Raw genomic sequence first — 17619 nt, forward strand, 5'->3', positions numbered from 1 at the left:
CTATTGTGCCACTTTAACAGTCATGACTTCCCCTAAATAATTCTGGGAGTTGTAGTATGATAAGGGGTGCCTATTCCCTTCACATAGAGTTGCCATATTTGAAAAATTGAGCTTTTAGGAAACCACCATAATTGCTGACCTTTTTTTAACGCCCTCACAGAGCTGCAGTTCTCATACTCTGGGAATTGTTGCTCTGTAAAGTGAGTTAGGCCCACAGCCAAATATGGGGTGGGGGGGTCCAGTGCCCCCTCACATTATCGCTCTCTTTTTCACAGACAAACAGCCAGCCATTCACACGTTCCCAATTATTTCGCCTTCTATCTTCTCCACCTAAGAGGTCCTATATCCAGGCATCATTGTTAAATAAGAATTTAAACCTGAGCCATAAAAGTTGAGGATGATTTCTTATAATTTCTGGTTTCCACTCCTTAGCGGCCAGGTAGATTTCTCCTTACCCCCAATAACATTTTTAAAAGTCACTTCATCCAACCTGACGGAAGAGAGCTAGAATGAGTGAAAGAAAAAGAGCCTAAAATGGAGTCTGTGAATTCTGACTTTTTTTTATTTTTAAAACGTTAAATAAACACCCGGCACTCTTATCTATGTCTCCATCCATCCATCCAAAGTGGCCAACACCTCTTGCAACATATTTCCTAATCAGCTGGTATTTATGGTTGATATTTTATATTTCCAATTTCCCCCTCAGGGCTCATGAGAACGCTGCACACCTGCCAACCTTTTCGACTGGGTCCATAATTGCCAATTTGCTCTTTGCCTTAGTATATCACTCAATTTAGCCCTTGCTGTGCCCTGCATACATCCTCATTCATCTAGATGCCCCCCATGACAATTAGAGTGTTAGCTTCAGCTAACTAGGGCAACTATTCTACTAGGGCTGGGAGACAATTATTAGTCTATTTTCCCATCTTGGGGGCAACAAAATTGAGAATCCATGACAATTACATCCAGCAATTCCACACTCAGCGGCTGCCTTCTCCTCCTTTCCCTCCCCTTCCCCATCTTCCATACATTTCAAATTAACGCAGCTCTACCACCACATTCAAATGTTCTGTGTTTGTGGGGAATGAGGGTCCTATTTAAATGATAATGAGGAACGATCCATTCAATTTAGTGACGGAGAAAATCCATTAAAAAACGCAGGCAGTTCTTAAGCTGATGGGTCAAGAAAAAGATAAACCCTTTTTTAAAAGCCATTATGTACGGCTCTGTGTGGATTTTTTACACTGTTCAGGACATCAGGAAAGATTAGGACAATTATGGAACAAGGAGCAGGGAGGGAGGGGTGGGAGGCAAAACAGAACACCCTCTTTCCCTCCCGGGACCACCTCAAACCGCCCTCTATTTAATTTCAATCAAAATAAAGCACAGGAATATTCTGTCTTTTAATTCTCTCTTAATACCATGTGCCTAACTGTGAGGAAGAGGATTTTTTGTTGTTGTTTTACGTTTTCGTAAAAGTAGCTGGTGGTTCTACCAATAGTTACATTGGATAATATTTTAACCACGTGTCACAGGGACTAAAAAGGGATTTTTGCATAGGTGTGGCAAGTTGCTGACAAGAACACAAGGGCTAAAGAAGAAAGAGCAGTGCTAAATCAGACCAAAGGCTCATCCTGTTCTACCTCTCCTGTTGGAGGCAGCAATGCTTCTGGAGGCTTCACCCGGGGCAAAAAACCTGGCTAGTGCCCCTCTACCCGTAGTTACGGCTCTGGCTTCTGAATACCAGTTGCTGGAAACAGAGTGCTGTTGAACTCAGAACTTGCTTGCAAGCTTCCTTTAAGAATCTGGTTGGTCACTGTGAGAACAGGATGAGCCTTTGGCTTGATCCACCAGACTCTTCTTATGCTCTGATGGACAATGGTCAGAGGTGGTAGAAGTTGCAGCTCAACAGTTCCCCATCTTTGGTCGACTCTGACTAGCAACAACTGTCCAAGGTCTAAGGCAGACACCATTCTCAGCCCTGATACCCAAGACTCTTTAACTGAGGAGCAAGGCACCTTTTCCAGTCTGGAGGGCCACAATCCTTTCTGGGCAAACAAAAGAAAGGACTTATTCATACAGCGCACATGGAACTCACTACCACAAGATAGAGTGATGGCCACCAAACTGGATGGTTCCAAAAAAGGATTAGACAGATTCATGGGGAGAAAACTGTCCATGGTCCCTAGCCACAGATCCTTGGGATCACAAGTAGGGAAAGTGCTGTTACACTTGGGTCCTACTTTAGGCCTTGCAGAAGCAGCTAGTTGAACACTGTGAGAAAAGGACTCAGGACTAGATGGGCCTCTTGCCTGATCCAGCAGAGCTTTTCCTAAGAGATGGTGCTAAAATAAATTAATGAGGACCCAATTATTGAAAAGGAGGAAAGAGATCGGAAATGGACATTTTAGGGCAAGTTCTACCTATTCTAGGCCAACTTGTTTTGAACATCTGTACTTTTTAATGTGTGTTTTATATTGTTTTACGTGAGCCACGTCAATGTTTTGGTGATTAAGTGGTATGTAAATCCTGTAACATAAAACTAGATAAATCAATAGGCATTCGTGGCCTGAATCAAGAAAAAAGGCAACATTTTAAAAAATCCTTGAAGGGTGAGCACACCAAAGGTGACTAGGCTACTTAAAAATGTAAAATTGGTATTCCCAGGAGTGTGTGTGTGTGTGTGTTTGTTAGAGAGAAAGAGACACACAGAGAGAAGCAGACAGGAAAAATCTGCCTTTTCTAAGGATGTTGTGCAGTACAGTGCCAGTATGTTAGCAGGGAAACTATGTGTGTGATGTGAGCATGTCCTGCAGCATGCGTGCACAGCCACCAGGGAATTTTGAGGGGGTTCAGCCCCCTCCTTGAAATATTTGGGGGGCCCTCGGTCCCCCAGCGCTCCAGCAGATGCCACACCTGCTCACAAGCATATGTATATGAGTAGACAGAGGGACAGCCAAATGGCTCTGCTGCAATGATTCACCACTTCTGCTGCCACTGGAATGCCCCTTCTCGCTGAACTTGTCACGAGGGGCGTGTTCCAGCGGTGGCAGAAGCAGTGGGGCAGGGGGGCCCCTGCCTCCTGCGCTTCCGCCACCTGAGGCGGCTGCTTCACCCTACCTCATAGAATCATAGAATTGTGGGGTTGGAAGGGACCCCAAGGGTCACCCAGTCCAAACCCCTGCAATGCAGTAATCTCAGCACACGGTCCAATTTGGAACCATACTGGACCCTGCTTAGCTTTGCAAATCTGCTAACTCTGTGTGTGTGTGTACACATATGTACACACATGTATGTGCATACAGAACAACTTGTGGAGAGGGGGAGTGCATTTAGGTAGCTTTAACATAGGATTAAGCACACCCTCCCATCAGATGTCAAAGAAATAAACAACTATCTGATGGTTAGAAGACATCTGAAGGCAGCCCTGTTTAGGGAAGTTTTTAATAACTGATGTTTTAATGTATTTTTAATCTTTTGTTGGAAGCTACCCAGAGTGGCTGGGGAAACCCAGCCAGATGAGTGGGGTATAAATAAAATAATAATAATATTAATTATTATTATTATTATTATTATTATTATTATTATTATTATTATTATTATTATCAACATCTGCACATCCAAGATCAGAGGCAGAATGCCGGAACATTAAGGGGAATCCAGTCTGTGTTCCAGTTCACCAGAGTCTGGAGCCCTACCACGCCCAGGCCAGGAGGTACAGACCAGGCCCTGAGGTAGTTGAAAACACAGATTTCTGGTGGGCCTTTTCACTCCAAATGCATGCAATAGTTTATTCATTTATTAATTGCATTTCTATCCCACCTTTCTCCTCTAAGGAGCTCAGGGTGGAATGCATGGTTCTCCCCCCCCCCTCATTTAATCCCCACTACAAACCTGTGAGGTAGGTTAGGCATGACTGGTCTAAGGTCACCCCATGAGCTTTGTGGCCAACTGGGGATTTAAAGCCCTGGTCTTCCAGTCCTAGTCTGACACTCCAGCCACTACACCACCCTGGCTCTTTGTTCAGTTCGTTCCTTGTGGTATGGTCTCCACACTTCCTCTAAAATTTGTATCTCGCACATGCCCAAGTACCAACTGCTGAGGAACCGAATAGGGCTATTGTCTGTGGGCCTCCTAGAGTAAACAGGGTGTTGGAATAAATACACCTTTTGGTGTGGGTGAGAGAGACAGAGGAAGAGGGAGGGAGAGAAGCCATTCAGTAGCTGCTGCATGCATAGTGTGGGTGAAGAGGAAACCATTGTTGTTTTAAGGGGGGGGGGACACAACTGCATCAACAACTACCCAAACCCAAACCAATGCTGGATAAACAAAATCATTTACCACAAAGATGCCAAATCCACCTCCCCCTTCCCCCTGCTCACTTTCCTTTCCGATTCACACGTTTTATTTTCCCTGGAATCAGATCAGAGGTACAGGGATGGGATTTCCCCACCCCACCCCTCTTATTTCTTCCCACACTACACAGGATGTTTATAGCACCCCATTCCTGCTCAAAACATGTAGAGTGAATTCCACACGCACACCCTACAACACCAACACCATCACATTTTGCTGTCAGAGCTGTCAAGCTGAATCCCGCTTTAATCTGCCAAAAGCACTTTTCTGCTGACATTTTTAATAAATACTTTCAGCTTTTAAACACATTTGTGGGAGCCATTTTGCCCCCTCCTCTCTCCCCTCCTCTTCTCCTCCTTCAGGAGAATGAGCTCTGAAAGCCTTAATAGCAAATACATTATGCTTATCAAAGGCTTCCTCCCCCTTCCTTTTTTGCATCCTGAAGCAGAGGTAGTGTTTTCAATTTTAAAGCTAAATTAACTGTCCAATTGAATTTGGCTGGTGTGAGCTGCTTTTTCCTGTGACAGGTTTTAGTTATGAAGCATATTTCACATTAATAGAACGGAACATGAAAACCCCACTCTCTCTGGGCTGTAACCGTGGCTCACCATTGAAATGTTAAATTTAATATTTCAGACATGACTCGTGCCAGTGTTTGATTATTGTTCGTCATTTAAATCTCTCCTAACGGGGGAAGGTCCTAATTAGCAAAAAATCATGTTTTAATGAAGGCAAAATGCTAATTGCTAACACAAAAAAGCCTTCACATAAAATTATCCCAGCACTTCCATTGATTTCTTGGTGATTTAAAAAAAGTAAAAATAAAATAAAGAGCCCATTTGTGTGTTTATACACTTAGACGTCGTTTTGCATTGAGTTTATCATAACATTTCATTCAAAAGCAGCGTTTCCAATCACCCCCTAACCCTACCCCACTAATCACAATCTACCCCAGCCCCCAATTCAGAACAGGAGGCATCAGAAGAGGTAAGCTCACCCATGCAGCCCAGAATAATTGGAACAACAGTTGTTGTTTTTTTAAGTAGAAAAAAGCACATAAACAATTTCACGTACACCCCAGCCCCCCCCCAATTTTCCCCCTCAAAGTAATCATCTTGAGCCATCTTTTGCTCCCAGGAAGCACAATTCCGTTTTGTTTTCCCTGCCTCTGATCTTTCACTTATCATACTATTTGCGCTATGATTATAGTGTTTGCAAGGGAGCTCAGCCACTTATGCCATAACACTCAATCATGACATGGGGGGGGGGCGGGGGGAGAGAAAGTTATTACACAGTGACCTCTGGATGCCAACGTTTGTTCAGCGAGATTTATGAAATTGCCACAACACAGCGCCGCCCGTTTCTCAGTGGTACTCACATCGCTGAGGCAGTCCCTGGAGCTGCTGAGCTGGGAGCTGGTGGCCTCCCGGATGCTATCGTCCTCGCTGTTCCTGCCACTTCGCTTCATGGGGACTTTCATCTGCAGTGATCAAAAAACATCATCCCATTGAAACAGGTATTTTAGTAAATCCCTCTCAGTTCATTCACCACCAGTCAGCGCTCAAGCTCATCTGGGGCGCAAGGCACAGCCCCACCGTGTTCTTAAGGCAGTGGCAGGGTAACTTTTTCTCTCTCAATGGCTTACATGCTCTTTGGCAGGGGTCAGCAAACTTTTTCAGCAGGGAGCCAGTCCACTGTCCCTCAGACCTTGTGGGGGGCCGGACTACATTTTGGAAAAAAATAAATGAACAAATTCCTATGCCCCACAAATAACCCAGAGATGCATTTTAAATAAAAGCACACATTCTACTCATGTAAAAACATGCTGATTCCCGGACCATCCGCATGCCGGATTTAGAAGGTGATTGGGCCGGATCCAGCCCCCAGGCCTTAGTTTGCCTACCCATGCTCTTTGGGGTAATTTCCTGGGGGCTGAAAGCCAGCAGTGGCTGTGGCTGGAGCCAATAGGAGGAACTGAAACTAAAAAAGGGGGGGGAGGGGAAAAAAGGGCAGGACCACTGCCAGAAGCCTAAAGCGCACATTTTCCCTCTTCCTGGCTGCCCCACACTTCTCTCCACCTTATCACTTGCACCCAGTTAGGCCTAGGGCCACATGAAATTAGGCCACAGGACACATATTGCCCTTGAGGCCACAGATTTTCTAATCCTTGTTCTACACCATCGTAGAAGAAAAATGGGGGCAGTTGATTGTCTGAAAGGGACCTGTGGCCAAATGTCTCTCTGGGCAAACATATTATATTCTGTATATTTTTAATGACTTGCATGTGCTTTTGTAGGATTGTGTCAGTACGGTATTGTAATTTTCTTACGTTCATTTTTAATATGCTGTAAGGCCCTTTGGAGAGTAAACGAAAGAAGTGTCTCCCAACATACACAATGACAACAAATAAATTGGGATCAGAAAAATAAAACGATACTGGTAAAATAATGTAGGTTTGTAACACAAATGTATTCATAAATAAAACTTAAGTGTAAAAGACTAAACAGATTTTTTTCAGTTGTCATTGGTGTATGAATATGTACGCACATATGCTATTTGACATTCATACATTAACGAAAACTGAAGAAGATTTTTTGGTCAAAATATGTTTGGTCTTTTGCATTTATATTTGTGTTTGGGGTTCTTAACAGAAACACAGAACTGTAGAGTTGGAAGGGATGGCAAGGGTCATCTATTCAAACCCCCTGCAGTGCACGAATCACAGCTTCATTGGAGGTTTCAAAACAGAGGTAGGATGGCCATCTTTCAGAGATACTTTAGCTGAACCAGTTTCCAAAGCATAGTCCACTGAAGCAATCTAATTTGGAAGTTATGCGAGGATGGAATCCAGTGGCCAAGTCATCTCAATCCAAAAAGCATCAACAGCTGGCAAACTAGCGAGAGCTGGAAACAGGCAGTCTTGGACACAGATGTTGTCCAAGCCTTCAGTAGCAGTACGGGATCAAAGAGTAACCCCAATCTAGGCACCTGCTGCTTCCAAAGAGACACAGTCCTCTATCTAGAGCAAGCTGTCTCAATTATTGGACACGATAATTCAGATCATATAACACCTCCATCTTGTCTAGATTCAGTTTGAATTTTTTGGCCAAATCCAGCCCATCATCACCTACAGGCACCCATCTAGCACCTGAACCACCTCTCCTAATTCAGATGTCACAGAGAGTGCTACATACTATTTGCATGTTGGTGACACCTCACTCCAAATCTCCTGAAGTTTTCTCACGACAGCTTCATATTGGTGTTAAATGGCATGTGTTAAATGGCATTCCTGTGGAACGCTACAGGGTAGTTCCTATGACTCCAAGTAATGTCCCCATTGCTATTCTGGAGAAGCAACCATTAGAAGCCGAACCACCATAAAACAAGTTGTGTATCCTTTGTCCCAACTTCACAGACTCCCTCCAGAAGCATACCATGGGCAGCAGTATCAAAATCTACAGAGAGGTGAGGAAGAATGAGCAGGGGATCACTCCTCCATTTTTCACCTGATGTAAGTGATCAACCAGGGTGACCAAGACACTTTTGGTGCCATGACCAGGCCTGAAGCCAGATTGAACAGGTCTAGATAACCCCTTTCCCACTGGGAGATAGTTGTTTAGGACTTCTGCGCCCAGGACCCTAAATGAGGGACACATCTCTACCTCCTTCCAGGAAGATAACACCGTAGCCAACACACACCTGGAATGACCCGTTCAGTCAAGTTCCTTTGTCTAAATCTAGTAAGTCAAGATGGGCAGGACCAAGGGGTCAAGTTTGAACCCCTCTGAGAAATGTATTCACATCCTCACACCATAACAACGGAAACCGATACAGTACAGCCAGACCCAATGATGCTCTGGATACCTTCTCCAGACTCACTCTGTGGCATCTAATTCTGCCCAGATCTGTATGGGCAGAATTACTACAGCATGTCTTCAAGGATGGAATAGCATTGCTCTGCTGGCTAGATAAAGAAAGCTCACTCGCCATACAGAATAATATTACTGGATGGCTACTAGAGGATGCAATGGTAGCAGAAAAGTAAGCTTTCCACACCACCATCAATAGGTGCAAGAATGTGCTGGTCAAACTCAGACTGGAATTCGCACCAACTGTGCTCCTGCCATTGACCTTCCTTCTTCATCATGCACAGGTCTCTGGAGTACCATGGAGGTTTGCGTACAGCACAGCATCAGTGACAATACTCAGGCACAATCATACTGGTGGCCCTACACATCTCCTGGCTCCACAGTGAGACAAGGACCTCAACAGGAGCACTAGCAAACACTGGATTTCTGAGGGGTATGTGCTGAGACCTTTTGTGGGAGTCATAGGAGGCACTGGTGGGAACACTTGCGCTCACAGGCATCATGTTGAGGACCATGGCATTACAGAGCTTTGCAACTGCATGTAAGTTTGTGGAGGAGACTCATTTAACAAAGCCAACTGCTCTCTGCTGCTTTATCAAGTCTCCTAGCCCACGGATTGTAATGCTAGCCTAACCACCCTAACATCTCCTTTGAGATTAGACAATACTTAAAACAGCAGTACCTCATTTTTCATATATTCAAACCCTGTTTGTCACACAGGATGCTATGGCCTTATACTTATACCAAACCAGTCTATTTGTCTGGCATTTCAAGCAGTCAGTCTTGCATGCCCTGCTAACTAAGATCCTTGTAATGAGAGAGGCCAGAGAATGAACCCAGGACCTTTGCAGGCAAACAGCATCCTCTACCACAGAGCTAAGCACTTTCTCCAATTTTCTAGTCCCTGGTGTATCACTGTCTTTGCATTTTGGAGACTCCTTCTTAGTGTGAATTGCTAGAGTTGCCATCTTCCCGAACTCAGCTCCACTCCCACCAGTATTTAAATATTTGAGAGTGGGGTGGATGGGTGGGTGTGGATGCATTTTTGGCTCTAATGCGCCTGCATGTGCGTGAACATTAAGATAGCATGTCATACACAGCCTGACACTTTGCACACTGGGGAGGCTCGTACTCAACTGCTGATAACAGGTTGTAGGGCAATTATGCTATTCCTGGCCTATTTTTAACTGAAGGAACACACAGAGACACATGCAGATGCAGACACACTGCCAACTTTTAAATCAGTAGAAGGACAGGCTGTTGCAGAATAAGTGAGTGCAGGGTACTGAAAGAGAAGCTCAATCTTCATTTATGTGGAAGGTCCCACATAGTATTCCTTGGAAGAACAGCAACACTACAAAAGTGACAGCTATTTTCAGCACTTAAATGCTGGGGTGGGAGTTAGAATATTAAAAGGAAGATGCCTTATACCAAATTAGATCATTAGTCCCACTGGGCTCAGTTCTGTCTACACTAACTGGCAGCAGCTCTCTAAGGTCTCAGGCAGGGAGTCTTTCCCAGACCTACCTGGAGAAGCTGGGGGTCAAACCTGGGTTTTTCGGTACGCAAAGCTGGGACCCCATCACTGAACTATGCCTGAAATACAGTGGCTTGCCTAAGGCTATCTACTAAGTTCATCACCATGGTGTGAGCTGAAATAGGAAAACTGGGGTAGAGCATATGCTTTGTATGCAGAAGGTCCCAGGTTCCATCTTAGGCAACCCTGTCTCAAATCCTAGAGAACTGCTGTCAGGCTAAGTAACGCTGCATTATATGACATATAAGAAAGCAAGCTTCAAGACACAGATTCAAAATATATGCATGCAGGTCATGTGTTCAGCTTGTGACCTTAGTCCTGCCCATCCCATGCGCAGAGTCTACACACTTTGAAGGTATTAATGGGATTCCAGAGCACAAACTGCAAGCTCCACGCATGCACACGCCCACACACCAGCTCCTCTGCAAAGATGGAACCACTGTAATTACTTCAAAGCTATCAGTAAGCATGGCTAAGTGCAAAGTCGTTTGCAGCTGAGAAGCCTCCATATCACATTTCCTTCTCAACAGCATCATATGGACACATTCTCTGTCTTAGTTTATGGCAGCTTCCTTTGTATTTATATCCACAGAAGAGAGAAATAAAGTTATGCATGTAAAACTGGCATGGGACATCTATCCCCAATTAATCTCCCTCCCTCCCTCCCTTCCTCCCCTCCACATACATATCTATATACATCTTTACACATGCATGCACGCGCGCGCGCGCACACACACACACACACACACACACTAACTAACTATCTAACTAACTAACGAGATGGATGGATTACCTTGTTCTGTGTCAGTTTTGCATGCATTCATAAGTCATACAAAATGTGCACTTAAATCATATACACTGTATACACAATTTTGTATGCACTTTCCTCCAAAAGAAGCATTTTCTATTTCCCATGCCCCTCCCCACACATTTCTGGATATTTTTTTCTATGCATCCTCCCTAAAATACTAATTTATATATGCATTCTCATTGTGAAGTGTGCATTAAAAAACAAGCAAACCCATCGTCACAAAAATCTGAAGAGGTGCTCTATCCAATCGATAACTGCATTATGATTTACCTCTATGTTTGGGAATGGGAAATTATAGGTCAGTTGACTTTAGAAATGTGGACCTGATGAAATTCTGCTCCATCTTCATTAACTCAGCTGCTTTTACGGTTTTATTTCAATCAGATGACACGAGAAGGTGCTTTGGGGCAGGGCAGTCATCTCTTTGCTGTCTCTCCTCTTTCCAAAGTTTGCATACGAAAAACAACTGTGCACTTCCAATTCACACACAGAAGTAAATGGAGAGAATCTGACCTAACAAGGTCTTGCGTGGGCAAGCAAATTAGAAGCATCACTGCTGCCATTAACCTTTCAGAGTAAATATCAATTATGAAAACTTGCTTCAGTACCTATGTCCCCTGTTTGCTGCCGTGAATTAAGAGGGTCATCAGCCTTTTCGACAGATCTTGTTCATTTACACCTGCTGCCTGCCAGCAGGGGAGCCCACACCCCCGCCGCCAGTGCACTGAGCCAACCTGCTTTAATTCATTGGTAATTATCTTAATGAGACACACGCAGGACTGAACTAGGAGGACAACTTGTTCTGCTAAATGGGATGTGCTGGTTTCGGGGGTACCCCTTGGCACAGCTGGGTGTTGTAAATGAAGTTTGTTTCTTCAAAGCTGATCCTTGCTTGCTTGAAATTTGACAGATCTCCCTGTCATTTGGAGAAGGTCCCAGGTCCAATCTCTGACATATCCAAGTAGGGCTGCGAGAGGACCCTGCCTGAAACCCTGGAGAGCTGCTGCCTGTCAGTGTAGAAAATACCTAGCTGGATGGACCACTTGTCTGACTCAGTAGAAGGCAGCTTCTTATTAGGGAAAGGGCTGTAGCTCCATGCAGTGGCAGAGCTTCATGCTCCGGCACCGCGAGGCAGAGAGCAGGCGTGGGTGTGGCTGGTGCATGTCCTGGGGGTGTGTGGTGCTCATCCTGGGGGGGTGTCACGGCGCCCGCAGGGGCATAGCGCACATCCTGGGGGTGTGGCACACCGCCTGTGACAGTGTGGCACCCAGTGTGGGGGTGGGTGGGCGGCAGCGGCGATGGCACCCCACCGTGATCGCGCTGCTGGGTGCAATGCGCTCCCCCTGCCCCCATCTTCCTCCGCCATGGCAGAACCTGTTTTGCATGCAGATTCTCCCAGGTTCAGCTCCCTCCTAATGTTTTTACATAACATTTCTTTACATCCACTGCCACAATATTTAGTGATGGCTACCAACTGCGGGTTAAACCACAGAGCCTAGAACTTGCCGATCAGTAGGTTGGCATTCGAATCCCTGTGACTGGGTGAGCTCCCATTGCTCGGTCCCTGCTCCTGCCAACCTAGCAGTTCAAAAGCATGTCGAAGTGCAAGTAGATAAATAGGTACCACTTCGGCAGGAAGGTAAATGGCATTTCCACGTGCTGCTCTGTTTCGCCAGAAGCAGCTTAGTCATGCTGGCCACATGACCTGGAAGCTGTACGCCGGCTCCCTCGGCCAATAAAGCGAGATGAGCGCCGCAACCCCAGAGTCGGTCATGACTGGACCTAATGGTGAGGGGTCCCTTTACCTTTTTACCAACTTGGAAGGCTTCAATATAGTATTAAACAAATTCATGGAGAATGAGGCCATCAGTGTCTACTAACTCTGTGTTCTGCCTCCACCATCAGAGGCAGTATGCCTCTGAGTGCCAGTTGCTGGAAATCACAAGGACTGCTGTTATGGAAAGTCCAAAAGAAGGACCTGCGCACAGGCACTGGGTTGACCACAGTGAGAATAGAATGCAAGAGTATGATGGATCCAGGAGGGCAGTTATGTTCTTAACACCAACATGGTGTCTTTCAAGATTTGAACCAAATGGGCATAGGTTCTGGTCCTAGGCCCCTCACCTGCTATTCCATTTCAGTTCCTCCTGGTTTTCAAGAATAAATATAAAGCCTATAATATAAATATGTGGAAGGAAAACCCATTGTACTACCTGAAACATTTTCACAAAGATGGACAACCCCTTTATTAATGAGATGCAAATTCAATTGGGAAATGTTCAAAAACAATTAAGGTCCTTTTAAACAAAGACCTATGATAGAAGTGGGGGGGGGGGGGAATAGTGGAAGAAAATATAATGCCAAAAGGACTAATATCATATTTGTATAAAACCACTATAGAGGTTCAATTTTGTCCACAGCAAAATTTGAGACGGTGGTGGAAAGTGAATTGAGATTTAGAAACTGAAGAAGATGCATGCAACAAACAGTGGACAAAAGCGCCATACAAAGCCAATAGAAAACAACCAGAGAAATAAAGCTTTAATGCAGCCTTTGTGAACCTAGTGCCCTCCAAATGTTTTAGACTACAACTACTGATGTGAGGTGCAGTCTAAGATATTTGGAGGCCACCATGTTTAGCAAATAATGCTTTTTTAAAGGGATGGGAACCCGTGTCCCCAGATGTTGCTGAAGCACAACTCCCATCATGGCTGATCATTGGAGGCTGATTGAAACTGGAGACCAACAACTGCAGGGCCAAAGATTGCCCAGGAATTCACGAGCAGGTGAATATAAGCAGATGTACCTAGACTGAATTTTTCCTGGTTAATAAAATGAATATCATCTGCTATTATCCCTGATTCACGAAATCCTATGTGAACCAGAGGGAGAAACCAGCAAAGCTTGAACCGTTCCAACCTGCTCACAGGCTCCAGGTACTTGTGAGTAATCCCAAGCCACCGTGCCAGCCAAGAATCATGAGTCACATGCCATTGGATATCATGTCCCGTGATTAAACATCATAACTCATTCCAGCCATAACTTTTGCTTGTTATGTTCTAGCTTTCCTTTTCCTTTCCTGCCATGGCTCTTTGTTCTTCCCTGAACAGTATTTTATTTTATTTTATTTTATTTATTTATTTGGAGTGGATTGGGAAGAACAGGAAAGGACAAGAAATGGAAAAGTGTTTTCACCCCAAAAACCCAGTCCCCCTTCCTTAGCACTACATATGAGTATCTCTGCCTCCACCACCACCTGACTTCCATTTCATCCAAACAGCTTGACTCTCCAGTTAAAGCAAGAGTCTCCTCCCAGGTCCCAGGTCATCAGAAAGATTATTTTTATTTAGGGTTGCATCTATTTTCAAATTGCAAGCATTCCCCCACCCCAACCCTTTTTGCTCATTATTAATAAATACACTTCAATTTATCAAAAGCTCCCTTTCGAGTGCTACTGGGAGCCCTGGGGCAAAAGGAGACAAATTCTTTTCTTAAGTTGTTCTGAAAGGTGCTGGGCTCAGCGACCCTCACCCCCATTAACCTACCAAAGCTAGTTCACTCCTACTGGGAGCTCTGCAGCTTGCACAGCGGCAAACTCAAACTGATCTTGTGCCATCTCAATATATTTGTTCATTATCTTGCGCACACACAGAAGCATTTGGAAATGTACTTGGGGCACAGGCCAAATTGAATCATCTGCCTTCATTTTCTACACGATCTGAAGCTACAGCTGCTACAACAGGCTGTGGGATTTCTTCCCCCACCCCAATTTCTCCCTCCCTGACCCCCCTCCATCTCTCTCTTAAAGCCACATCCATCTGTTTTTGCTTGTTTTTTTAAGCACTTTATAAAGTTTGATTCTTAGCATACAATTTTTTTAAAAAAGTATCACAATTAAAACTTCCGGAAGATTCCTTTTTGTTTTGCAGCAGAAAGGAGAGAGAGAAAAAAAGCAGGTGAGGGAAACTGTGTGCCTGCCCCCATGAGATAATGCATATGCAGAATCTTTGTACCGCAAAGTTTACAAAGGAGACAAGTACAAAATGTGTACCGGATTCTTCCAGGCGAGGCATTTTTCTCCCAACTATTGTTGTAGGGGCAAACGTTGTTGGATTATTACTAATTATCATTTAATTTATTACCTGCACTTCACCCTAAGATCCCAGGGTGGGTTGCAGCATTAAAACTCAACATTACACAACACAACACAACACAGTATTTAAAAGTAAAAAAATAAAAAATAGTTACAGAAATAAGCTGGGTCCTAAAAAAATACACCTCAAGCCAGAAACCAAGGCAAAGAGGTGCATGTTCAACATCCACTAGAAGCTGCATAATGAGGGTGCTAGAGCAGGGATCAGCAAACTTTTTCAGCAGGGGGCCGGTCCCCTGTCCCTCAGACCTTGGGGGGGGGGGGCTGGACTATATTTTGAAAAAAATAATGAGCGAATTCCTATGCCTCACAAATAACCCAGAGATGCATTTTAAATAAAAGCACACATTCTACTCATGTAAAAACACCAGACAGGCACCACAAATAACCCAGAGATGCATTTTAAATAAAAGCACACATTCCACTCATGTAAAAACATGCCGATTCTCGGATTGTTCATGGGCCGGATTTGGAAGGCAATTGGGCTGGATCTGGCCCCCGGGCCTTAGTTTGCCTACCCATGTGCTAGCTAGAGGTACCTCTGTAGGGAGTAAGTTCCACAACTTAGGGGCTGCTGCAGAGAAGGCCCTCTCCTGGGGCCCCACCTCCACAAACTTCTGAAGGCAGAAAAGACTACTGGCTCTGTAGGGAAGGAGGTGCTTTCTCAGGTATCTGGGCTTTGAACACTACTGCAAGCATCCTGAATTGGGCCCAGAAACAAATGGAAACTAGAGTAGCTGTTTCATGAGATCGAAATGGAACTCCAGCCAGTAATCTGGCTGCTGCACTTTGGACCAATTGAAGTGTCTGAGTCTTTTCCAAGGGCAGCCCCACCCAGAGCACAATGAGGTAACCCAGTTTGGAAGTTGACAGCTCCTGACATCTCAGATCACTGCTCATGCTAGCAGGGGCTGACTCGTGTATATAGTCATAACATTTCTCAAGAGTCACAAATGGGACTAAACCAGGGGTCGGCAAGGTTTACCTTGCCTGGGCTGGTTCACTCCAGCGGAGATCCCTCTGTGGGCTAGATCACGTGCATGTGTGAGCGTGCATGCCAGTGATTTCCAGTGTCTGCGCAGACGCTGCACGAGGACTCGCCAAATGTGCGGCTTGGTTTGGGGGCAGCTCGTGGGCCGGTTAAATGACCCCCACGGGCCGCTTGTGACCCATGGGCCTTAGGTTGCTGACCCCTGGACTAAATATAGGAAGAGTCCTGCTGAATCTTATCTATGTCAGGTAGAATACAAGGAACGGTACAGCATTTGCTTTGCACTCAGAAGGCCCCAAACTCAGTCCCTGGCCTTTCCAGGTAGGGCTGGGAGAGGCCCCTCCCTGACACAGAGCTACTGCCAGTGAGTTCAAACCAGGGAAGAAGAACCTGTGGCCCTCCAGATATTGCTGTATTACAGCCAGAACCAGTCCACCCATAAGGTGAGGTGAAGCAGCCGCCTCAGGTAGCAGAAGTGTAAGAGGTGATGCTCCACCTGGCCAACTACTTCCACTGCTGGTGAGGAGGCGGCGTTCCAGCACACGGTGTTGCCACCCGTCTTCCCTGCCCCCGGGGGAGAAGCTGAGTGGCAATGCTTGGAGAAGAGCCCCAGCGCACACCAAGTTGGGTGAGAACTGGGGCATTCCCGTGAGCCATGTTGCTGATCAGGCTTCCTACCACCTAGGGGAGAAGCCAAGTAGTAATACTTAGAGGAGCATTCTGGCTCCCACTGAGTTTAGCGAGAGCAGGAACATGGCGGCAGAAAAGGGCAGGAGTGGTGGCGGGGGGCAGGAGGCAGCAATTCCTGTTTTGCCTCAGGTGATGAAACGGAACAGGCTGCCCCTGACTACAACTCCCATCAACCTTGACCACTGGCCATGGTGTCTGGGGCTGATGGGAGTTGGGAGTCCGACAATATCTGACGGGCCAAAGGTTCCCCATACCTGGTCTAAACAATAGTGAGCTAGGTGGAGCAGCAGTCTGACTCCATATAAGCAGCTTCCAATGTTCGTGATCAGCTCCCATAGTGACCAACCAGCAAGATCTCCTGAAGGGCACCTGGTATTTAGAGCCACACTGCCTCTGATATTGGGGGTAACATAGCCACTGTGACTTGTAAAAGGTTAAGGTAAAAGCAGTGCTTTTTCTGGGGAGACGCAGAGGCACGCATACCCCTAAACATTTTGTGAATCTTTGTACTTTTGTCCATTTACTGTATTTATTTTCCCTGATTTGAACTATAAAATGGTGAGAGTACCCCTAAACATTTTTTTAGGGGAAAAAACACCACTGGGTAAAAGACCCCTGGATGATTAAGTCCAGTCAAAGGCGACCATGAGGTGCAGCGTTCATGTTGCTTCAGGCCGAGGGAGCTTTCTGGGTCAAGAGGCAAGGCAGGACTAAACCGCTTATGGCGCAACGGAACACTGTAATGGAAGCCAGAGCGCACGAAAATGCTGTTTAATTAATCGCCTTACCCTCCTTTTAAAGCCATCCGAGCTGGGGACCACCAACACAGATTGTGGTAGCAAATTCGATAGTTGAACTATGCACTGTGTAAAGAAACACTTACTTTTGCTTCCTCCAAACCCCTCACTCTTTAGCTCCATTGGATAACCCCATATTCCAGTACTATGGAATTATCCCCCTGTCTACGTTTCCTTTTTGTGGGGTAATGCAGCCCCCAGGGCTGTCTTAGGCATATGTGGGGAGCAAAGATCTGCCCGGTGCCCTTCCCTGGTTGCCCAGTCCCAGGCACGCAGGAGGGCGAAGCGGGCCAGCTGCCTCAGCATCTTGCTGGCTCGGTCGCCCCCAAACGTACGGTGCAGAGCTGCCTGCAGCAGAAGAGCCCGTCATGGCACTCCGACCGAAGGGTGGACTCTTCCCCAGACTCAACTCTCG

At 45.6% G+C, this 17619-nt stretch overlaps 1 protein-coding gene across 8 annotated transcripts in view; it reads right to left on the reverse strand.

The window, feature by feature from the left end:
• The window catches only part of FBRSL1 (fibrosin like 1), a 790252-nt gene that overhangs the window by 427998 nt on the left and 344635 nt on the right, over nucleotides 1-17619 (reverse strand). For all 8 annotated transcript variants that reach the window (XM_081893242.1, XM_081893244.1, XM_081893247.1 and 5 more), the window contains one exon: nucleotides 5735-5836. In XM_081893242.1, the coding sequence (XP_081749368.1) occupies nucleotides 5735-5836 (102 nt within the window). The remainder of the gene's footprint in view (nucleotides 1-5734; nucleotides 5837-17619) is intronic.

This window comes from Podarcis melisellensis, assembly GCF_964234715.1.
Source record: "Podarcis melisellensis genome assembly, chromosome: 16".
In the NCBI taxonomy this organism is placed as follows: domain Eukaryota; kingdom Metazoa; phylum Chordata; class Lepidosauria; order Squamata; family Lacertidae; genus Podarcis; species Podarcis melisellensis.